The sequence below is a fragment of the Haemorhous mexicanus genome, chromosome 9 (assembly GCF_027477595.1).
Source record: "Haemorhous mexicanus isolate bHaeMex1 chromosome 9, bHaeMex1.pri, whole genome shotgun sequence".
Taxonomy (NCBI): domain Eukaryota; kingdom Metazoa; phylum Chordata; class Aves; order Passeriformes; family Fringillidae; genus Haemorhous; species Haemorhous mexicanus.
This window is the reverse complement of record NC_082349.1, coordinates 9,660,761-9,685,164: the sequence shown is the minus strand read 5'-3', so window position 1 is coordinate 9,685,164 and position 24,404 is coordinate 9,660,761. Positions and strand designations below refer to the sequence as shown.

Sequence of the window (24,404 nt, the reverse complement as noted above, 5' to 3'; positions counted from 1 at the left end):
CTTTAGATGTAGGATGCTACTTAGATTAAAACAATTATGTTTTCCAGGAAAGAGAGGGCATGTCTACCCCCGCAGGTGCTGGAAGGATGGAGTTCTCTCCCCACAGCAGTGTAACTGTGCTGTTGTGTTCTGCTAAAATTGCTGCCAGACAGGATCAGCTGGTACCTGATTAGCATGGAGCATCAGAGCCCAGTGCAGGCCTCTCTGCACCCATCCACTCAGACAGGGACACAATAAGTACTTAATCTATCAACAAAGAGGAGCTGGCAGGCCCTGCAGTGCCAGAGCAGTGAAACTACCCAAACTAGGAGCCAAACAAGCTTTCACATCCATCATTTTGGTCACAGTACCTCCCATGTATCTTGGTTGGGAATGGGCCCTTGATGTGAAAAACAAACACCCTGCTGTGTGTAAAAAGAAAGGCAAAGAAACTGGACCTGTTTCAGAACATTACCACACATTTGGGTTTCCATGCATTTGAGAATGGTTTTGTGTCAGAGTATCAAAGATTTCCAGAATAAGATAAACTTAGCTGGAATAGTAATGGATTTGGCAACACTGGGAACGCCCCTGGAGCACACATCAGAGGTTGTCCCTGCATGCCATCAAAAGCCAGCGTGTTGGGACACCCCACACAAGCCTTGTGGAGTTCATCACTGCATGTGCCAAAAGCCCACTGAGTCCTGAATGTACCCAACCTCCTACGTGATACTACCAGAGGCACAGTCAGAGTCAAGTCCTGGCCATGACAATTTAATTTAATATGTGCAGAAAGTCAGCTGACAAGTCAGCAACTGACAAGTTCCATGGGGCATTTATGCACAAGTAGCTGGTGCACAATCATTTTAATGAAAACAACTTATATTTAATGGCACTAAATATAAAACACACATATTGGCCATTAAATATAAACCACACATACTAGCTTTCCTTGTTTGAATCAAGTGAAGATTCTATTTTTAGGTCAAAATTACCTCTTCTTTGCATATTTTTTTTCAATTAGCAGGCTATTACTGTATTTTTGGATAACCACTGCCTTTTGATGACAAAATGTTTTAGTCTTCTTTGCCTTTTCTCTTTTACTCCCCTATTAAATTACTGGAGGCTAAAGTTTGTTAAAGTTTTCATATGTGAGATTTACATAATTCAAGCATCTTTTTTTGCTTGACAGTTGTGGATTTTCAAATGGATGTGGTTGCCAGGGTCTTCATAAAAGTAAATCAAACTCAGCAGCGATTCCTCCCCCTTTATTCTTTCATTTCCTGCTTCCCGTTACTTATAATTGTTGTCTTGTCCTTGCACTTTTCTTCCACTTTCCTTTATTTTGTCAAAACAGGCTGTGCAACAGAAAAAACTGGTCACATGCATGCCCAAGAGATTAATTGACCTTTGTGCCTTTAAGCCTCCTGAGCAGTTCAAGTCAGAACAGCAAAGACAGAATCTGCAGCAGATATGTCTTTCTGGAAATAAGTAACAGGCTCTTCAAAGCCCCACCAGCGGTATCAATTGTCTTATTTCTGATCTAATCTTACTATAAGTTTTAAATCTTTATAAATTGCTTGTCAGGATGGAATCCTGGAGTAAAAGTCAAAACTGATTATCTGTTTTTAGTTATGTTTAAGATTGGGTGCACAGTTAATTCTCGATTACAGGCCAAAGTCTGCTCCAGCGGAAGGCTTTGACTTCACAGCAGCAGAGCTGTCCCTGCCCAGCAGTGAAAGCACTCAGCTGAACGAGGCTGCTTTAATCTCACTGCGGTCCCGAGCAAACAAGGAAACGAATTCCTGGCCATCTGCAATGAGAGGAGCCCCAGCCTTCTCAGAAAGTGCGACTTCTCTATACACGTTAGAGCACAAAAGCTGGAGCAAAGCGAGTGCAATCAGCCTTTCACTTTCCCTGATTCCTGTTATTTAGGTCTGCAAATAAAACTGCGTATATTCGGTCTTCCTACAAGTAGAAACGGCTTCAAGAGGCCGCGACAAACAGCAGTGGGCAAGATGCAAACGCTTCTTGTCGAATTTATGGCGCGGGCTCGTCTTTTGTCGCTTCCCCCCGTGTGGTGCAGCCCATCGCATTTATCACTTCACCGCTCGGCGGGAGCGGTGAGGCTGGGGCTGCCTGAGCTCCCCGACGGGAACCGGGCCGGGAGGGCACGGAAGATCAGCGGGACGGGGCCCGATGAGAAACAGGAGTGGGTCGGTGCCGGTGGCCCGATGAGTTACGGGGAGCGAGTCGGTGCCGGGGAGCCCCGCCAGGGGCAGAGCCACGAAGGCAGCTCAACCCCGCTGAACTGATGGACTTTCACATTTGAACCCGTCAGCAGCACCCGCGCTGCCCCAGGCCGCGGCCCGGGGCGCGTTCCCGGCGGAAGCGGAAGGGCCGGGCAGCAGCCGGAGCAGCAGCCTCAGTAACGGCGGCGGCAGCGGTCGGTACCGGCGGTGAGTGCGGGAACGCTGCGGGGCCGCCTTATCAGCCCTCCACCGCCCCCCGCGCCGGGCGGGCCCGCCCTGCGCCGCCCCGATAAGGGGCAGGTGGGCGCGCTCGCTCCCTCTGGGGCAGCCAAAATGCTGAGGGCTTATGCCGGAGGTGTGCGGCAGAAGCTGCTCGGTTACAGCGATTTGAGTATTGCTAATATGTACCTATTTGCATATCTATACATATTAATGGCATGCATAGCTATGGTTGCTTTATTGCTGGAAGACTCGTTGCTTTAGGTTAAAAATGAGCTGTAGCTGTGGGTTGATGAACCGAGGTAGTTTGCATTACTGTGGTTATTGGTAAGTTCTCCCAGCCTTATGCTGCCATTGAGTTACTCTGAGCTTTAATCCTTTTATGTGAATGGGGCCGTAGGTTGGTGATGCTAAGCCATAACCATATCTTACTTGTCCAGAATTAGTTTTATGTTTGTTTTTATCTCTGCTCTTCTAAGAAGAGACTTTCAGCTTTTTAATGACCTGAGTAATTATGGCTAGCATCATAAGTGTGATTCTCCTAAATCCCCTATTTTAGGGAAGAATCTGAGTGGAAAGTATTAATTAACATATTTTTTTTTCCAGTGTCTGCCATTCTGACGTTCCATTCTTCCAGAGGCAATAGTTCAAATCTCCCTGTGGTGTTAATGTCCAATGCTACATGAAGCAAGATGGTTCTTAAAAATGTGCTGATGCTGGTTATCGATTAAACGTGTACCTTGTCTTCTGGGCTGAACTCTCACCTTTAAGATGATTGCATAACATGGTTGTGTAAAACATACAGTTGGCATCTTATTTGTATTATAGGCCAAAGTAAATGAAAAAGCCTTGCATTTTTTGTTGTTTTGCTTGATGCAAGATGATGTCTTTATATAGACAGCTAAATTCTGTTAAACAGCACCCAGGTGCATGTAGCTAGCTACAAAATGGCTGTGCAGGTTCAGAGTAGAAGAGAATACTGTTGGCACCATCACCCTGTCTTCTCTGACCTCCTACCCCAATAAAACAGATGTATATCTGCAGTTTGGTTCACCAGTGATTGTCTTCAGCACCAATAGCTGGACTTAGCTCAGTAAAAATCCAGGGCTATTAGGTCAGTGTAATGATTGCCTTGCACCAGGAGGTGCTGGCCCATTACAGTCCTGACAGGAAAGGCACTCAGGTTCTAAGGTATCATTTCAAATTATGTTTTTTAGAGCTAACCCTTTAAAGAAAGAGGAGAGTGTTGATAGTTGTGCATCCCTTCAGGTGCTGGGAGCCCCAGCTTGTGCAGCATCGGGCAGATCTCACACAGCACAGTGTGCAGACCCTGTTCATAGCAGGGGTTTACCCTGTTTTGGTCATTTAAACTGCTGAGGATTCTTTTACAAGAAAACACCTCTATTCATCACCTCTGCTGGCACACAGAAAGGATGCTTTCAGGAGAACTTCCTGCATTTTTAGATAAAGGCAAGGATGCATAGGTAGCATAATTGCAGGTGTAAAGTGTGAGCTACCTGCAGACTCCTGTTACAGGTTGCTGCTGAGCTTATCCTGCAGCCTGTGCATCCCACAGCACCAGGCTGGGCGTGAAGAGCAGCACAAGATGAGCCTCGTCCTACTCAGGTTAACTGTTACAGGGATCCCCAGCTCCCTGGTGTACAATGGCCTTCAGGTCCGCATCACTCCAACTGCTCTTGTATGTCTCTCTGAAAAGCAAGTATGTTATCTGTGTCTGCTAGTAAATCTACAGAAGTATGGCTTCAGAAGCTAAGCAGACAGAAAGGATTCTTGCTTTATGAAGAAGCAAGAAATTGAAAGCATAAACTCTGTGTGAACGCATCCATCAGCTGGAACCTGCTTATGTGAAGAAAATGACAACTCTGAGAAGGCAGATCTGTTTTAGGATAGTGTGCTATGTGGATGCTGAACTCTGAAAACATCCATTCCTCCTACATAGTCAGATGTAACTAACATTGCATTCTTCCACTCTTGGTTATTTTTGTTGCTTTTTGTTTTTAAACACATAACATTCATGATTTTGGATGCAGCAGAGCTTGGGAAGTAAGTGAAATCAGCTAGCCAGCTTTGGAGCTCATCCTGAATCCAGTTTCTTTTTAACTGTTTGAGCAGAAACATAGATTGTGAGGATGTTGGGACATGCTGTAAGCCTTTCCTTTGTTGATGAAAAAACTTCGCCATTGTGAGCAGAAAAGGTAAATTGTTGCAACTTAAAGAATTGCTGCAAAACTTTTTGTTCTTTTTATTCTTTAGGCAAAAATGCCTGCAACGTGCGACTTCGTTACACTCCACACTGGGCAGAAGATGCCTCTTGTGGGACTGGGAACTTGGAAAAGTGACCGTGGCCAAGTAAGCAGGGAACAATAGGATACTGTGCTCTCAACTAGTATGTGTGTTTGTGCATTTTTTTTTTAAGGTCCCAGATCTGAGGTCTGTATCCTTTGCTTGAGCTGTTCTAGTCTTGAGTCCACTGAAGTTGAATGTATGTATGTGTGTAATTGCCTAAGGCCTAAGGCACAAAGACAGCAGATCTTTCCAGAAAGGAAGATCCCTTTAGACTTGTTAGCCCTGGCCTTGGGCAGTGGAGCTCTGGGACATAAACCCAGAAGAAAACCAGTGGATGGTGTTTCTATAACATGGTGCTGGACTCTTCCACTGGCAAGTCCTCAGGCTGCTGGTCTGACCAGACACCCCTCTGGCTTAGGCTGATGACTCAGCAGAAAGCATTATTTTGGGAGGCAGAAACTCAAGTTGTTCTTGTAATAAGTCCTGTTCCAGGAGCCAGCCAATGGTTAGCAGGCAAACAAAGAACTTGCTTGGGTCAGCCTGCTTTCAGAATAAGAAGGCTCATGTATCATTAGACATTCACGCTGCTTCTGAATGCAGTGAATTGGCAAACACCACACTTGGGAACAATTCTGTGTGTTACTACAAACAGTCTGTGGGAATGTTTATGTGTGCCATGGTGTGCCTGCTATTGTAATGCTTCTCCCCTTTGTCTGTCTTTTAGTATCTCTTTCATTTAGTAAAATGATACATTTTTTGGGGAAGAAATTGTATGTACTTCCTGTGAAAGGCAATGTCCACTGCTTGGTGAAATTCCTAGCTGGTATTCAAAGAATTGTAGAATCACAGAACGGTTTGGGTTGGAAGAGACCTTAAAGACCATCTAGTTCCAATTTTCTGCTGTGGGCAGGGAGACCCTTCCACTAGACCAGTTTGCTCAGAGGTCAATCCACTCTGGCCTTGAACATTTCCAGGGATGGGGCATCCACAGCTTCTCTAGGTTATGCACACCACTGCATGTCTGTGCAGTAAATGGATGTCTCACTGCTACTCCTGTGAGAGCTTTATGATGTTTTTTGGAGTATGTTGGAGGACATAGTGCTCATGACTGAGAGCGAAAGTTAAAACTCTTCTCAAGATGTGCAGTTCTCTTGTGCAGCTAGAGGAAAAGCTGGGAAACAAGCTATGAAAATTAAATCTATTCAGAGCCATTTTACTGTGGGTTTTCCTGTCCAAACAACTGTCAGGACAGTGGATCTGTTGGGAATGGAAGTTGTACTAATGTGGAAGCTGAGTTGGTGTGAAAGCTTAGTCAACCTCTTAAATGAAGAAAAGGGTGAATGTGCAGCTTTGCCACTTAAAACATCAAATGACAGCTGAATTAAGTTGTTAATGTGCACAAACTTAATGGATTAATTTCTGTGCACTCAAAACAGTTTAATATGCTTTGTCTAAAGCAAATGTCTGAAACTAAACAAACAAAATATGAATGTGTTGTTTATTCTGTGAACTAATTGTTCTGAGAAATGTGTGGCTTTAGAAAGGAACCAGGACAGATCCTGTTTGTGCATAATTTAAGCCTAATTCACTTGGATTTTGCCATAATCAGCAGTGCTGCTGGCAGCTGAACCCCACACAGGATCAAGCCATCTTCTCTGGGTTTCCTTGGAAGTCATTGGGAGTCACTTCTTTGAAATATCTTCTGTCTTCAAAGACTTCCTTGTAGACTGTATTAAAGGCAAAATCTAGGAAGTGCAGTAGAAAGGGGCAGAGTTACAGAAGTTGCTGCTATTCCTCTGGAATAAATGGATTTCTGCTTACCACTTCTGAAAGTTCAGGGGCATAGCAGCAATTTGGCAATGTCCAGATGGTTTACCCTTAAAAAGACATGATGTAGTTCAGGGATAATAACTACTATTATGAATTAAAGACTAGGGGCCAAAAACCCAGAGAAGCAGAAGAATAAGCACTGATTAAATTTGGTTTCCCAAGTAGAGGCTATTTATCAACAGCTCTTTTGTTCAAGGGCATTAGAAGCAAGTGTGGAAATGGATGGCTTTTAAATTATTTTGGGTAAATATTTTGCAGATTGTAATTCTTTCCCTTGCCAAGCTTGAGTAATTTCTTTATTACTGCTGTTACTGTTCCTGACTGTAAACAAGCCTTGATCTTGTAGACAGATCTTAGCAGTCCAGTAAAAAGGTGTCATTGCAGTCCCAGTTTCCTAGATATTAACAGGGGGAAAATAATTGAATCTAATTCCATGTTGAAAGAATTTTATAGGTTTGACACCATGTAAAATAATAGGATGTTTTGTGTTTTACATGATCAAATGATAGAAGAGAAATTTGTTTTGCATGTTTCCATGGGAATATGATGGAGGGGTATTAAATGGAAGGTAGCACAGTACAGAAGTTTATGAACTGGCAGCATGAATCAGTTCAAAGAGAAATCCATTCAGACAGGAGCATCAAGAATATCAGTAGCATGGCTTTTTGATATTGCAGCTGGATTAGCTGTAAGCCTTTAATGCTTTGTTCTGCTCTCTTAAGTGAGTCATGCTTTCAACCTGGAGGATTGGTCCCCACCTGATGAGCAGCCTAACCTGAGTGGCAGAGGCTGGTTCTGTGGGACAGGGGGACACAGGGCTTGTATTTCTGTGTGAAACCTTGGAAAAGCCGAGGAGAAGTGCACCTCAGAAAACCAGTCAGACAGGGTGTCTTGTGACAGGATTGCAGCTTCGGGGAAGAATGTTTTGTTCTTGAAATTTGTTAGACAGTACAGAGAATCCTGGTTACCGGCACAAAAAAATTCACCCCTGTTGAGGAAGGGACTTATATTCAGCATTTGAAGGATAAGAGGCAAACCCCTTTGTTTTAGAGAACATCACCTTTTAAATTGGCACTATTTATCTTGTGGTGTGAGTTCCTTTTCAGCCAATTTTAGTGCAATATTTAGAAACTGTGATAGAGTGACACTTGGGTTCTGGTCACAGTGAATCTGAACATCACGTGCACTGATTGCCATTGTTTGGGTTTTTCCTACTTCCTCTTAGCAAAATAACTGCTAAAATGTGTCAACTTTGCAGGAAGCAGGGGTGGCTGGTCAGAGCCTTTTAATTCCCAGTAGTATTGAACTGTTAAGAGTGGAAATCTCTTCATAATGGCTTCGGGCTGTGCACAAGAGGCTCCTGGGTCACTTGAACTGTGTGTTGCCTGGAAGTATAAAGATGACTTGTTAGTTTTTTAACCTGGAGAGAGGCAAATTGAAGAATTGGAAATCTAGTAATGAATATTATAATTAACGGGGACTTACAGATTGTATCAGAATCTGCCACTGATATTGTGTTCATCCATCTTCAAAGGAAGATGGGTGACAAGGCCAAGCCCCTTACTGGGATGTTTAAATGGGAGTGTAGTTCCTTGGACTTTGCTATAAAGTGAAGGAGAATGAGGCTCCAACTACAATACCTGTGTCTGTTTTGGGGCAAACCATTTGAAGAAAGGCATGAAACAGCTGATGAGACAGCAGCAACAGTGATGCAAGGTTTGGGAAAGGTGAGTTGTGATGAAAGGGGGAAGCACCTGCAGTTACGTGGTCAAGAGAGGTGTGAGAGGAGCTGTGCACTTTGCAAATGTGGGAAAAGCCCTCACAAAGGGCTAGCTGTGAATTTCATCTCTGGGAGGAATGGGATGTAGCATCAGGGCCATCTTTGTGAGTCATCTAAAAGACTTTGAGCAGAAAGATTTCAAAGCATTGGTATAGACTGTCTGTCACAAGGAGGGCTATGACAAATGTGTGTAGGAGTGGTCTGGATTTACTCTGCCCAGCTGAGGGCCTTAATGTTAGGCTGGAAGATGTCTAAAGATCAATTCAGATGTACTTTTAGTAAGACTTAACTTTTTAGTTCTGTGGGGATGGATTGGTGAGTCACTTGTGTGACTCAATTTGCCTAATGCAAAGTAAACTCACTAATTGCTCCTTTCATAGCAGTATTGACAGGCTAAACTAAAGAATATATGGAAAGTTTGAAGGATCCTTTGGCTATTTGTACTTCACAACAACAAATACCCACAGGCATATGAATCTTCAGCTGCCTCTGTTGTGTTTTTGTTCTCTATCCCCTACCATATACCTATCTGAAGTTAATCTCCAAAATACAGAACTTCTTGTTAAAAAAAAAGGACTTTTTAAAAAGAACTTACATCTATGTTATTATTTTTCCCCTCCAAAAATGTCTTTTTTTTGCATTTTTCCTCTTGATTGTTTGCCTTTTGTGTGGAACAGGAGCTCTCAGTTCACATTGAAATGTCTTAGTAGGCTGGGAATAGTTTACCCAAATACAGATTATTTTCGTCAGCTCCAAACCTTATTTAAATTATCAGTCACAGTTCTTCATGGCTAGAAATTTCTCAAAATATGCTGATAAAAAAATACAGCCTCTTGTTGATCTCTTTGCAGACACATGTTTGGAGTGCTTTATCTCTGTTTTTCTGTGAGTGGTGCCTACTTTCATTTATGGTAAACTTGGTGCCTTTTTGATTAAAAAGAGTATTAATCTGATACAGGAAATAGGGGGTTCCAGACACAGAACACTGCTGTTTTTCTGTCCCTCTCCACAGATCTCACCTTTTTGGAGGATAGATACTGAGTCTTAAAAGCCCTTACTATGTCTCAAGTGATTTCAGAATTACCCTGCCCTTGATTTTGTAGTGACCTGAGAAATGTCTTTGTCAGGTGAAACAAGGACTGTAAGTACCATCCTGCTAGAGAGAGGAAGAGTTCACTGCTGTAATAGAAGTGCTTTGTCATCCTGGCTAAGGGAAACTGAGCTACACTCCAGTTTTCCTCTCTAAATGCCAAAGAATGTAGTCAGAATATCCTGTGTCTGCTTTTACTGCACTTCTTGACAAGAAAAACAAGTCAAATCCACCAGTAGGAGAGAGCTCTCACATTTGATTCTCTATTGCCTTTTTGTAGCATCTGAAAGCAGGACTGTAAATGCCTTTGCTTGGTATTACTAATTTTGTCAGCTTTCAATTTGAAAATGCTGGTACTTAGATTAAGTTGTTAATCAAAGTACCAACATTTTCAAATTTACAGCTACTTTGATTAAGTTACATACTGTTGATCAAAATAGCCCTCTGGCTTTTGTGGACATATTTTTAAATCTCATGATGAGAGAGGTGTGATCTCACTTAACATTTATGGCCCTGTAGCATCAAGCCTTATACACAGAGTCATTTACAGTCTCCCACAGTCTTAAGGGACAAGTTAGTGAGGTGCAATGTACAGAAATCCCTGTTCAGATGGGGTTTATTATTCTTCCTGTAGTATTCCAGAAGGACAGATATAAGAGAGAATGTGTGCTAACTGTCCACTGGAAGTTAAATGAAATAGATTTTACTAATTGGTCATCAGCCTAATGGGAGATGATGATTACACTGGCAACTGTAGTAATTCTTCATTCTTGCACGATCATTTATAGAAAATCTTTATTCAAAAGTTCCTTAGGATTTCTCACAAAGATGCCATTCTATGTTTCCTTCTGGTTTCTAGACTTGCTTCATATCTGAGGCCTGCATGAGAAGACATTTGTTGCTTGTGCTTCATTAGAGCTTTCAAAAGCAGACAGAGATTTGAAGTAAAGTGCCTTGGTTTCCAAAAACCATTCTGGCTTATGTGACAATATGGAGCAAGAGTTGTGTTGCTGTTGGCAACACCTTCATTGTCAGCAATGTTGAAAGCAGACTGTAAAGTTGTGAGCATCATCAGGAATATCCCAGCAGCATGACTTTTGCTGTTGTGCAATTATGGGACAAGAAAGAAAAACTTTCCATAAAAGAGCATTGTCTTGGTAGTTAAGTGTGAGTGGCTAACCAAACCCACATTGTGGTGATTCTGGAGTTAGAAGCCAGGCTCTTTCTTTACTGGGCAAGAGAAAATATATTCCAGGTTTGACTGATGTTGATTTGTCAGTTTGGTCAGAAAATGTCTTCCTAAACCATGACTTATTTGAAAACCGCTTCTTATAGCTCATTTTTTATTTAAGAAAAGTGTAACAACTGCAGTGAGGAGTAGGGATGTGTTCTGCCTGGTACATTCTCGCATGCTGGCCCTGTGTGCATGATCCATTTTCTTGGAGTGCCTGCCAGCAGTTTGCTCTTCCCCCTCTAAGGACCGTGCCACAGAGACTCCAGATCCTTATCTTTGAGTCTCATGACATTAAACGGGTCTGTGGCTTTTTGGGGGGTGTTCCTCACCAAGTCTCTTAGTGTTTCTTGACTTATCCCCAGTGCCACATCCCTTTTCAGTGGCTGCATGGGCAGTGTGTTTGTGTTTGCAGGTGAAGGAGGCAGTGAAACACGCCCTCAGCCTGGGCTATCGCCACATCGACTGCGCGGCCGCCTACAGCAACGAAGCCGAGATCGGGGAGGCCTTCCAGGAGTGTGTTGGGCCCAGCAAGGTAAGACACTGGAACTGCCCTGCTCACCGTGTGCTGTGCCAAAGCTTACAGCTGTCCCCTGTGAGGTTCACAGTTGTGGCTTTTCCTGCTGGTCTACCCCAGCTGTTTGCTATTTGTCAGGAGAAGGCCTAAAAGAGGGCTTTCTCTCCTATGAGAACCCTGCTGGCTGTCATGGGGAAGAAAGATTGTCTGGGATCATTGGATGGAAGCTACAGAAAATGCCTTTGGTGGTGCTGGTGTTTTTTTTCCTTTTCCTGGTCCTTTTCCCCTAACAAAATATCCCAATTTGGATACCTTTGGGTTCCCAGAATCATTAGTTTTAATGTAAAATATTTGTCATGATTTATATGAAAAGTTACCGTGACTTTCCAGTCTAGCATGCCATGGGGATAGCCACAGCAAATTTAGTTTTTTGGTTATTGATAAAATATCAACTGTAGGTCACAGATAAAATATGAATGAGTAAATGTGGTGAATTTTAATTTTTTTTGAACAGTGATTGCATGTGAAAGACTCATAAATGTGACTCCAGATCTGCACCTGAGAGTTTGAGGCTTTATCGTGTAATGTGACAGGCATTCCTATGCATGAGCTGAGGTGGAATCTTAAATTTATTCCCTGAAGGGGCCAAAAGGATAAAGGATAACCTGTACAGCCTCACAGCTCATGGAAAGGAAGTTTTCATGTTCTTGCTTCCCTGCTGCTCTTGCCTTGGCTTTAGGGCAATCTCTTTGTTATGTGCTTGAGAGAGGCTGTTTTCAGCTTGCCTCAGGGATTCCTTCCCTATTAGTTGCCTTAACAATGGGAAGCATTTTGTTCAGTTCATATTAGCTAGCTAACTTAGAACTAGAATTTGAATCAAAATTCTTTTAAAAAGAATTTTTAAATATCTTCCTTCTAAACACAACATCCTTGTGTGAAACACAGAAATAATTGAATGGTTGGAAGAGAGAAACTAAGGAATTAATCATTCCAAATTCTTCAAAATAGACTTGACTGAAGTTTTCTCAGACATGAGACAGTGAGAAATGTCCTTTCTGATGGAATTCTATGCATTTTGCCCAATGTGATCTCCCTTTTGTATTTTATACTTTCTAGTTAACCAGTTCTCCATTGTTTTATTTCTGGTTCTTACCCTTCCAATATAGGGTAGAGCTCTCAGTTCTTAGTGTGTTCCTTCTACAGCCTAGAAACTGCAATGCTGAGGTTTGGGGACTCTTCTCATCATTTTCCCATGCTCTTTCCACAAGAAACAATCTTGGTTTATAGCATGTGAAGAGTAAAGTAAGTTAGCTGGTTGAGCCTGGAATATGTGAATTGTTAAATGGAAATTTGAAATTTACATATGAATAAGCCAAGTAATCTTTCTTTTGGCGACATCACACTTAGTAATGGCTTTAACCCTTGAATTGGAAGGTTTGGAAGAGTGAGTATATGGAAAGAAATTTTTTTGTTTTTCAAAACTTCTAATTGCTAAAGTATTTGCTATACTTGAAGACTTGCCACTGTGTTTATTTCTCTGGCTCTTCTCCATCCAGTATATTTTTGAAAGGTTTAATTTGTTGGTTCCATGTGTTACCTTTTTTCCTTTTGTTTTTAAAAAAAACCAAAACCATAACAAACCACAAAACTTCAGTTGTTCTCTTTGTTTTAAAACTAATTGGGGAATTGTTGCAATTCTCTTTCTGAACTTGCTCCAGTATATTATGCTCTCCTTCCTTTCTTGAAGGTTATTAAAAGGGAGGACCTGTTTGTAACATCAAAGCTCTGGAATACCAAGCACCACCCAGAAGATGTAGAGCCAGCACTGAGGAAAACACTTGAAGATATGAAACTGGATTACCTGGACCTGTACCTCATGCACTGGCCTCATGCCTTTGAGTAAGTTCTAGATGCAGAGGGCACAGAATGCAGAAACACCTGTTTTACATAAGTGGCTCATGTTATATCCTGAGGATGTTCTTTCTGAGCTGTGAATTTCTTCCTGTTTATGCTGCCTGCAAGGTGTTTTTTGGTGTTTAAAGTTTAAAACAGTCTAGTGTCTTCATCTAGGCACTGGAGAAGTGTAGCAGCTGTTCTTGGTTCTGCCACTGGCCTACCTGGTAACCTTGAGAAAATACCAGAACTGCTTTGTGCGTTAGCAGTACTGATCTGTAAAATGGCAATTAAGTGCTTCATCAACACAGCACTTTTCACTTGTAGTTATTAACTGTACTGGAGTGGACAAGCACATGCAGTATCATGGTGGTATCTGTATGAGGTGAAAGTGAATTGACTTCTTATGACACAAATTGCAGTAATTCTATGATTTGAGGAAATAAGAGACAAGAAAGCTTTCCAGTTAAGTGTTAAATGCACTTATCCTACAATCCCATGAGAAGCACAGTTACTCTATTTCCTTGCAGATGTGGAAGTAGTTGTATCCCAACCCAACTACAACTAACCAAAAGGGAGGAGGAATAAATCTCCTTGCCAAAGGTTTGCATGGAGTCTTCACTCAAGCCCTTTCAGTTTAAGGGGCCTCTGTTCTGCAAATCTGAGGATGTTTTTTCTCTTTCTTGTCATGTGAAGTGAATACACTAATGATAAGATGCAAGATGCTCAAAGTATAAATATATTCCTCAGCATAACAGAATGAGGAAGTGTTTTTAAGTAGAACTGGTCTGGAGGAAGAGATTGTAAAAATTCCCTCTGTTGTGCAACAGGTTTGCTTTTCATTTGCTTGAAAAAAACCACCCCTTTTCATTTGCTTGAAAAAAACCACCCCATCAAACATTGCTTTGATAATGACATGTAACACAAATAATAATGTACGTTTAGGTAGTACTAATATTTAAATTTAGACTATATTGTGACACTGTTGACAAAACTGACAGTCAAAGCAGTTTCATTTCTTTTCTCATTGGAAACAGTATATTCTGCAGTTTTCCATTATTGCTATGTAACGGTTTTAATGCATACTTATTTATAATGCCAGTTGCATTGGGAGGCTAAGCTAAGGAATCTTATTTACAGAAAAATTAAAACAGACTTCCAGATGAAAATCACAGTGCCCTAGGTTTTGAAAATTACTCTCACTTAATACAGTACTCTTGACATGTGAAGCTTCTCTTCTGACTTGGGAGCTCATAAGGCTTTCAGAGTTAGTTTTGGTTCTAGGTTTTCCAGTGACATGAAGAACCATCTCCCCTTGTCCCCAAGTGCTATTTCTCACACATTCATTGCTGAGCTAGAGCAGTGTAACAGTCTCATTGCTGAGCTAGAGCAGTGTAACAATCTCATTGCTGAGCTAGCAGAGTCCTGTGGTGATTATGGAGCACGGCTCTCCCAGGGGGATTGCTGGTACCCTTCCCAGCATGGACTGCTCAGAGACCAGTCATAGGTCTCACCCCTTTGGCTGTGGGGATGTCACCTGGCATAGCTGGGTACTTCCTGTCTGTTTGGGTGGTTGTTTTTTTGTTTTTGTTTTTTTTTTTTTTTATTTTAATATGTTGGTATGACTAATTGGAAGGAAACACACCCAACCTGTACATGCTAAGACTAAACATGTACAGACTTCTGGGAGAACCTGTGCTTGTATTGAGTAGTGACACAGCTACAGAATCCAGAGGGAGTGGGAAGGACAGTATCCTTTAAATACAGTTTCTCCTAGGTAGCTCTTAAACACAGATCCCTTTGGTAGCAACTCCAAGCTGCCCTCTGAGTTGCTGCTCCCTAAATCAGCTGTTTTATGGGGATGCAAAGAGCTGCTGCTGTGTGTGCAGTGGTTTATCAGTTCTGTGTATTCACTGCTGTATAGGTGAGTACTTCAAAGTGCTGTGTAACAACTTTATGCAGGAACAACTGTCTTGTGTAATAACTGCTTATAGGTTAAGTCATGTAATGGAATTGAACAGACTCATTCAGTTTGTACTCTGTCCTTCAGACGATGTAGAAACTTTTAAGACTACTGTGAGGAAAGCTACTTTGAGTGAAGAACTAAAATAACTTGGTGCATGTACTTACACTTTGCCTTTGTTGCTGTAGACGAGGGGACAATCTCTTCCCAAAGAATCCTGATAACACAATTCGTTACGACTACATTGATTATAAGGAAACCTGGAAGGCTATGGAGAAACTGGTGGAAAAAGGTCTTGTGAAAGCCATTGGGCTGTCAAACTTCAACAGTCGGCAGATTGATGATGTACTAAGTGTGGCTACTGTGAAGCCAGCTGTGCTCCAGGTAAGGTGGATAAAGGAGACAAATACCTTTCCTATTTGTCCATAAGAGTGAAGAATTTGCAAACCAATGTCATGTGTTTAGCACAAGAGGTGCAGCTTCTTATTTGCAGGGAAGAATATAGCCAGCTCTGCAGGAGCAGGCACACAGAGGCTGTCTTTCCAGGCAGATTGGAAAGGAAGTCTACATTCATGTTCTGTGGGCATTTATACCTGCTTAGATGAACAGGTCTTTGGAAGAATTCATCTTCCGTATGAGGAACAATTTAGTCTGTAAAAAGGAAAGATTGTTAGGGAATAACTTGAATCCCTACTGCGTAGAAATTCCTTGCTTGTTGGATGATCTGTTTTGTACCAAGGGAAAGTCCAGCACCAAGTTTAGGTGATCTGTTTTGTTTCCTATAAGCTTAGCCTATGAGACACTTCTTTCTCCTGGTAGTGACTTGATTTACTAAGGTTAACTTAAACCTTATCCTCATAAGGTTTTCTGGAATCTAGAATGAGCTCCTGTGATATGTGGGGTTCTTTTGTGCTTGACTTCCTGTTTGTTTCATTGTATATTGATATCTGTTCTGTAGCCACTCATTGTGGGTCCTTTTAATAGGTGGAATGCCATCCTTACCTAGCTCAGAATGAGCTGATTGCTCACTGCCAGAAACGAGGACTGGTGGTCACTGCCTACAGTCCCCTTGGCTCTCCAGATCGCATGTGGAAACACCCGGATGAGCCTGTGCTGCTAGAGGAACCTGGGGTCAAAAAAATTGCTGAAAAATACAGCAAGTCACCTGCACAGATCATCCTCAGGTAGAGAATAATTGTGAGAGAGGTGGTGTTTGGGACCCAGCCTTCAGTCAAGCAAAGCATACAAGCTAGAAGGAATCTACCTTAGGTGTGTCAGGGAGGGGTTAAAATCACAGGGAGAGTCAAAAGCAAAGCCCACTTGGTGCTTTTTACAAAACTAGTAGAGTTAGTCCTGCCTTAGGGCAGGTAGGCTATATCAGAGGGGTCCATTCAGGGCCTGGATCCATGTCTGAGATAGTTCACATGGACTGTTGCCATGTCTGGGACAGTACCTTTTCTGCTGGGAAATAGCAGTAGGACAATTAAGGCAGCAGTATACCACATCTGAGTGCTGCCCACTGAAATTGCATCAGGCTGGTTCCCTAAAGCCTCTAGTGCTTGCTGCTGCATTCAGGTGGGCTCCCAGGAAGAGGGGCTGAGGAAAAGACTTGCCTCCTTTGCACTGAAGAACTATTTGCTATTTTGTTTTTATATAGCCAGGTATCAGAAAACAAGGTGACTGAGTGATACTCAGAATGTGATCAGCATCTTGTAAACTAAAATTGGATTTCTATCCTCATTTTTCTTGACTGGCTTTGTATCCATCAGTGTCACTACCACAGTCTTGGGCAGTAGCACGTTACCCAGAGAGCTGAATGTATTCAAGATTTTTGCTTAAGCCACTAGACAGGCACTTTACGGATCTAGGTTTTCATTTAGTTTCTGAGTGGTTGTCGGGTTAGAACTTGTTTGAAATGCCTAAGTATGTTTTTCTGACTGTTTCTTGGGCTTTTAGCTTAAAGCAGTTGAAACCTGGGTGCTTGTTCCAAGGCATGAACATCTTCCCCCCTCTGGTTAATTCAGTTGATACAGTCTTGCTTTAGCTTGGACACACCAGGTCCTAATACAATGCAGGGCTGTGGAGATTTTTATTTCACAGAAGTGGCATCTCTGCTGCCAGAGATTATTGCTCAACCTAAATAATAATTATTGTCCTTGGACTGCATGCACAGACAAAGCCTCTCACCTCCTCTTGCAGATGGCAAGTGCAGCGTAAAGTGGTTGTCATTCCCAAGAGTGTCACTCCTGCTCGCATTCAGCAGAATCTGCAGGTAAGATGAAATGGAGGAGAGGAGTTGCAGAAATGCCCTTTCCATGTGAGTAATTGCTGCACTGTCCTATAACTTGCAGAGCAGGAAGCTGAGGCACTTGGTTCATACTTGTTCATCAATGTATGCACATGCTGGGGCGGGAGGGTAAAGATGCTTTTAGAAAACAAAGGATGTGTTTCAAGCAACTCAGTGTGTGTGTGCAATGTGCACATGCACAGTCTTATCAGAAGGTAAAGAATGTACTTTGCAGAGGTCTAAATGAAAAATCTGTACTTAAATTTTTTTGAGACACAAATCTGTTGAAATAGGGAGTCTTCTAACTATGCTCAGTGACTCTTTTTTATGCATAATAGTTGCTCTATCCTGCAAGTGAGGGCTGGTGACTACTTCTCCAGCAAACTGCCATTCTAGTGATGCTGAAGGAGTGTGGTTCGCGTCTGCTCTGAAGTAGAGACTTCAGAAATTATTTGAAAACCTGACTTTAAATAATCTTGAAGGATGTTTCTGAATATTTTTTAGTAAAGACTGGCTGGTTACATACTTGTTTTTAAGTAAGGATTGTTTATGTATCTGTTACTCCCATTAATCTGAATTCTGACATGTAGTGTGCTACTAGAAATCTCACCAAATTCCTATAAATTCTGCAGTTGCTCGAGGTTTAGATCTACATGGAAACAGAATATTTATTGAATAGGCAGCACTTGCTGTGACAGTCACACTGCTTTCTACCTTAGTGGCAGAGCACTGTGCAGTGCCAGTGTAAGCTTAGAGCTGGAAGGTGTGTGAACAGCTCAGACTTTAAGCCTTTGCTTTGGTGTTTGTTATGAGTTTAATTGCAATTTCACATTTATTAGCAGAAAGCAAACTGATGGCAACCTAAGGTTATTGAGTAAAGCCTCTGGCTTTTGTTCTCAGGTCTTTGACTTCAGCCTCACAGCAGAGGAGATGAGCCACATTGGAAACCTGAATAAAAACTGGCGTTACATAGTGCCAATGATTACGGTAAATTTATTGTGTATCTAATAGTTTTTATTATGTGCATATGGCCACCACTTGGGATTTTTACAGTTTTGTTTCTTTAGTACCCATCAGAACTACTTACTCATAAGAACACTGCATCTTCTTAGTGTATCTAAGATGAAAGAATTTTTCAAAAGCTGGGTACAGAAAAGGCAGCTTGTTGAAAACTTTCGTCCTATTTTGGACATGGGTGGCTCTCTCTTGAGTTCTCATTACTGACTCCCGTGGGTCTTTGAGTTGGAGTCCCATCTTCAAATCTCACCAAACTCCAGCTGATTTGTTCTTCTTAAGTCCAAGCAGGCTAAACTCCATGGCATTCCTACAGAAATACTCCTTGTGCCAGCTGTCACTGTCTACTTTGTACCATAAACCTCTAAGATCGATGAAGACTCAGGGTGCTGCTGCTTCTCCACATCCATGGTGGAAGTCACATCAGGGAATTTGTTCCCTCCCCTCCACTGCATGTCCCCCTTTTCAGAATCTGTTGTAATGACCTTTTTCCAATGTAAGGAGTTTGGATTAGGCTGTTCTGTTTTTCTTCCCAAATCCATTAGCTCCAGCATCTTTAAGCATCAGTAATTTACTGTGTCACAGAAACCCTTACCTCATGTCCTAGCAGATGCCAGTTTGGTTTTAGAGAAGCTGCTGCATTATAAGCACTGAAGTCCTCTTGGTCTTTCCTTTATTACATTAAAGGACCTTAACTTATTCCTTTTCCCTCATTGCAAAATGCCAAGTCAATGCCTTATCTCCTGTCTTTATAGTGTTTCTCATTTCTTCTTGTCCTGCTTCTGACTTTACAACAGAAAGCTGTTGCTGTTCCCTGGTGCATCACTGGCCAGGATATGGCAACTGTAACAAGTTGCTGTAGTTGCACTCTAATGACACTGAAGTGATTTATCCCTTCTCTGCCATATAGAGCACTGTACAGATACAGGAAATCTCAGAAATTTGGGAGCTGTCAGGCACAGTCTGGCCTCTTCAGTGCTTTGCCTGTAAATTATCCTTCAGTAGTGGCTGCTGGCTGGCTGTAGGAATTCCTTGGGGAAAGCTTTTCTCCAGGATTTATCATTGTGGGTTTTTTGAATACTTGAGAGTATATCAGTGACCAGCCCAAGTTAGAAAAGAAGCTGTGAATGTGTGGGAATGATTGTCTAATATCAAGGATAGATACGTGTTGCAGCTTTCACAGTTTGTCATGTTTACACGAGCCTCAAGGCCATCCTTTTAACTGTATGTGTGCATAAATATAAACCCTCACATCCCTGCAGCCAAAATTCTCTCTGTTTATGGATCAGGAGTCTGCATACCAAACAAGCAGCTTAGCTGCTGATCTGTGTGAATGGGGTAGTGACAAGCACACCTGCTGCTGACAATATGTTTCTTTCAAGTGTTTTGCTACTCATGCTGAAAACAAAGTTATTTTGTTAATGAAACGGCAAAATAGATTTAAATGCAGCCTGGCTTGAATGAGCCAAGGATAACTCATGTGCTTTTTTTACCTGGGAGACCTGATCAGATCACAGGGATTCACAAAGGAGAGATGAAATACAGTTCAAAGTGGCAGCCCATCCAGCTTGAGAAAGGGTGAATGTGATGCAGCTGGGCTTCAAAGATATTGCCATATTGTCAGATAATGAGACAGGAAGAAGCAATATGAGTGGAGTTAAATCACAGCTCTGTAGCTCTAAGATCTCTAATGGAACCTTTTGTCTCCTGCCCATCCCTTCTGGGCTTATTGGAAAGAATTTTCATCAACTGTGAATTAAAATTCCTGTCTAACCTCTCATGCCTGTCTCCACTATGAATCTGACTTAGTGTCTGAATTTCAAAGTGTGATATGACAGTGGCAAGAGAGCTCCTATTGTAATTGATGAGACAGTTCTTCTTGGCTTTAATTCATTGATCTATAGCCACAAGTTCTTAAAATTGTGCCACTCTCTTCCTCATTGTATGTTTAAAGCCTGAGGGGAGGCTATTCCATTGCATGTAGACAATTAAAGTTGCTTTATACTTTTAACTGTTCATTATCTGGATAGAGTTTGGAAGTTGCCTAGCACCAATCTGAAATCCAAACTTTTGCAAACATGTAATTGGCCAAGGAATATACTTAAGTGAAACTTAAATGACTGTCAGGCCAGGAGAGGAGTAATGTAGTGAGCACATCATGATCTCTTTTTAAAAGTTAGCTACTGTTGACCTGCAGGTGTGTTCATTGCTGGTTTTATCCCCCTCTCCTCTCACATTCCTGGAGTAGACTGGAATCAGTGATGTGAAACATTGCTTCTGGCAGCTGCTGTCTTGGCCTGCTGTGAACAAGAATTCTTGCCTGTTCTGTGTGGACAAATATGCAGGGGGACAGAAGGGGGGAGAGAGTGAAGAACATGAATTCTAGGAACATGAGGAAGCTGTTGGCATTCAAGAGAACTTGAGGAAACCTGAAGCTACCGTGACACTTCTGTTCTGTTTTAAGGATTGCCTTCAGCTGAGAGCCTCATTGCAGGTCTATTTTAATCGGAGCGTTAGTCAAATGTAACACGGTAACATCTTCGTTCTGTGCTCTGCAGTGCCCCCAGGTGACTCCTCTCATTTAAACAGCTCATTGCAGGAATTCCAGTCGCTTTGAAATGCAGGTTTTATATTCAAAGCTAATGGGGCACTTGCTAGTGGATACTTGGTTTGGAAGTCCGTGTGATTACCTCTGTGCTCATAACATTTCGAGTGATCACTACCATCACGTTTTTATGTATAAAATCAAGGATTTCTCTAATATAACTTTTATTGAGGCATTAGTTGTTAAACTCAAGTTTTGGCTGGATGGTGCTTGCCTGACATGTGGGGAGGTGTGTGCTGTGGGCCAGTGCTGCACCCAGACTTCCCCAAAAGTTACAGATGAGGTTTTACCTCAGCCACATGGAAGCTGGGGGTGTTGCAATGGACTTGGTGCAACAGAAATGCAAGTAGTCCATCTGGATGCTGCGAGGTGGGAAGAAGGAACTGAGACTTCTGCATGGCCATGTCTGGTTTTGGGCCAGCCCAAGCCTCTGGTTGTCTGTGAATATTGGTTTCAGTGCTCCCATTTTACAGCTGGACAAGTTGATCTTCTGTGGAAATGTTCCTAAAAGGAGTTCAGTGACACTATTAATGCCTCAGTATATGACCCTGAACAAGCCTCTCAATGTGTTTCATCTTATCCATCTCTAAAATTGGCAGCCCAGCAATTCTCTATCATGGAAACATGGACAAAGGCTCCAACTCCAATAAAGTGTTTTGAAGTGTGCATGATACAGCACTTACTCAGTAACAACTACAAGGCACAAGGCTTTTAACTATCCTTAGTCTAATTCTTCAAGTCTCTGCAGCTCGAGAGACTCTTGCTCTAGGCTACAGAAGTGTCTTTTCTTTCAAGAAAGGCTAAGAGGACCTGGGAGTAGAGGGAAGAGCTCTTGTTTAAGCTGAAAAATGTACTCCCAGATTTTTGGGATACAAAGTTTTAGAAATCTAAATCATGGAGAACTTGAAACTGCAAGTAAGAGTGGGTTTTATCTTTCTGACTTGAGTCTGTCTTGTTTATTTCACAGGTGGATGGAAAGCTAGTACCCAGAGATGCTGGGCACCCTCACTATCCCTTCAATGAGCCCTATTAACTACTGGAAAATAAGGTGTTAAAGTAATGCTCCTGTAATTGCCTTTCCACAAAGTAATTGTTGCCACGATTTTTTGACAGTTGCCGCTGTCCAAATTAAAACCTTCCTTTCCAAGTGGATTTTCCTACAATGTACTACTTCTAATCGACCTCCTGCCTGGAGATCCTGTAGCTTCTGTTCCAAAGTTTGTAGACCTATTACAATGACTGCTGGCTGGCTCCTGGAGCCATCAAATCTTTTGGAGATTAGATAAAGAGTGAAGGAGTCTAAGTTAAGTTCCAAACACATCGTTATCAGACAAAGGCATTACTTTGAGTAATTACTTTGGTTACTACTGTGAAATGGTTTGAAAACTTCAGTTGCTACCATGATGAGGGGAAAAAAGGTGAAAGCTTTTTAAGGCTAAAGAATTGCTCAGCCATCAGCTTTGATATCTTTATTAATAATTTTTTACAGAGGGAATAAAGTGAAAGGTGCTACAATTGCACTATGTCCATAAACCATTCATTAAAACCCAAGTAATCAGCCATGCCCAATGCTTTTATCCACTTCATAGTACTTTTGGGATCTAGAGTTGTCAATTTTCTCTTTATTTTGATTTGCTTGTAGATTTGAGCAGAAAAAAAGCAGACCCTGGAGCAGGCCTTCAGGGCAATTCTCTCTCTTGCTTGTCACAGTGCTGGGTTTCAGCTCTGACAGCAGCTCTGATCCTATCACAAAAGCCACAAGAACTTTTCAGCAAGTCTTGCAGAAAACATCCTGCTTTTCCCGTGAAGCTGTCCAGTGTTTCTTTACCAAAGATATCCATTTTGACTTCTGGAAGGTCACAAAATTAGTTCCTAATTGTACAGTAAGACCAAAGACCTTTCAGAGCTCCCAATGTTTTAATGTTGCATTTTTGGCTGCTGCCAAAAAATGTCTTTGGTTGATGCTGAGGAGAGCTGCTCCTGTCTCCTGCTGTACCACTGACATGCTGGTAACTCGGGGTGAGTCATTTGCCTTTTTGTGCCTGTTTTCCTACTTGCCATGTCTCTGCGTTCCCCTGGCAGGGACTAATTTGCTGAGTGCTGATGCACCCTTGGACTGGAACTCCAGCTCTAAGCACAGTTTTCTTTTCTGTCAGTCTCCTAAGGAATTGGCTGGTCATCTGAGCACAAAGGGCAAGAGCTGTTTGTACCTACCTGTGCTCTGGTGGTGACACTTTCTGTGGCCTTAGAAACAACAACACTTTATTTTGGTCCTCTCTACCTGTTAAATAGGATTAATTTTTTTCCCCATAGTAGTAGCAAGCAATTAGAAAAATAGTCTTGTATATCAAATAGTTCAAAAGTTAAAGAATTAGACACTTTAATTTGAGTACCCTCATTTGCCATAGGCCTATAGCAGATCTATGCATTCATTTTGAGTGTAAAGCCTTCTCAGGTAATTCCTGCCCTGGGCCTCACAGTGTGCAGCAGAACTGCAAAAAAATGAATGACATCCATTTATCACTCCTTGTAAACTGCAGGCAAAATTTCAGGAACTGCTGTTCCTTTGTGAAATGTTTCCTAATTCCTGATGAATTTGCCTCAGTGGAGGAAGCCATTGCACCTCATTTAGGATTCTTTACTAGACTGGACATCTTCTCCTAAGGAAAATTAAATTCTTGTTGGTTTCTTTAATTGTTCTACTTAAACATGGTGACTTTGAATACGGTTCTTGTTGCAATCATTAGGGAAGCAATTGTACTTTGAAGGCACTCTGCAGACTGCAGTCAGCCTGCCAAGGACAGTGGTTTTTCTTGCTTGTTTCACTTGCATGCTTGCTTGTTTAAATAAATTCTGTACTCATTGTATGACTTTGTGACTTTTTCCCTCCCTCTTATCAAGGCCTCAATTAACTTTCTGTAGTTATTTCTCTGAGCAAGAGTACCTAATTGGGCTGGGAGAATTCCCAAGAAAAGCACACTACTGCTGTAGCTCTGTGAACTCCACACTTCCCAGCTCTGTTCCTGCAGGGACGGGCACAGCGAGGTTGAAGCTGGAGAACTTTTACCTTGAAATAGCAGAGCCTGGAGGTCTCGGTGCTGGGCTGTGCTGTGACAGGGCAGCGGCCATGTCAGCCCTGTCTGCTCGTGTGTTCATGTCGCAGGGGAGAGCGGAGCCTCTGCGTTAGCTGGGCACACACCCGGGGTCTGTTCGGCTGGAAGAGGCCGAGGGCGGATGCAGAGCCCGGGCCCGGCTGCCGGAGCCTCCCGGGCCCCCAGCTGGGGCTGAGGGAGCGGGACTGCACCTCCCGGCATGCCCCGCGGGACCCCGCCTCCCTCTCCGGCACTACACTTCCCAGTGCGCCTCGCGTGGCGGCGCCCCCGGCGTCCCGCGGCGGGGCGGGCGCGCAGCGTGCCGGGAGCGGTAGTCCCCCTGCG

At 42.5% G+C, this 24,404-nt stretch overlaps 1 protein-coding gene and 1 long non-coding RNA gene across 2 annotated transcripts; one reads left to right on the top strand and one right to left on the bottom strand.

Annotated features, from left to right (window-relative positions):
* The first annotated feature begins 2,312 nt into the window (after positions 1–2,312).
* AKR1A1 (aldo-keto reductase family 1 member A1) lies at positions 2,313–23,834 on the top strand. Its single transcript, XM_059853921.1, has 9 exons — positions 2,313–2,438; positions 4,725–4,820; positions 11,104–11,223; positions 12,953–13,104; positions 15,250–15,445; positions 16,046–16,245; positions 17,261–17,333; positions 18,249–18,335; positions 21,935–23,834. The coding sequence occupies exons 2-9, from the start codon at positions 4,731–4,733 to the stop codon at positions 21,998–22,000; spliced, it is 984 nt and encodes a 327-aa protein (XP_059709904.1). The 5' UTR covers positions 2,313–2,438; positions 4,725–4,730; the 3' UTR covers positions 22,001–23,834.
* On the bottom strand, positions 22,422–24,403 carry LOC132331006 (uncharacterized). The gene is made up of 2 exons (XR_009487480.1): positions 24,035–24,403; positions 22,422–22,710 (listed from the first exon to the last, which is right to left on the bottom strand). It is a non-coding gene; the product is annotated as an uncharacterized LOC132331006 (long non-coding RNA).
* Position 24,404: the final 1 nt, after the last annotated feature.

Excerpts from the sequence above, each read along its gene's own strand:
- AKR1A1 (XM_059853921.1), top strand. The coding sequence starts at position 4,731 with ATGCCTGCAACGTGCGACTTCGTTACACTCCACACTGGGCAGAAGATG. Across the intron at positions 13,105-15,249 it reads CACTGGCCTCATGCCTTTGA|ACGAGGGGACAATCTCTTCC; the intron begins GTAAGTTCTAGA and ends TTGTTGCTGTAG. Across the intron at positions 15,446-16,045 it reads TGAAGCCAGCTGTGCTCCAG|GTGGAATGCCATCCTTACCT; the intron begins GTAAGGTGGATA and ends TCCTTTTAATAG.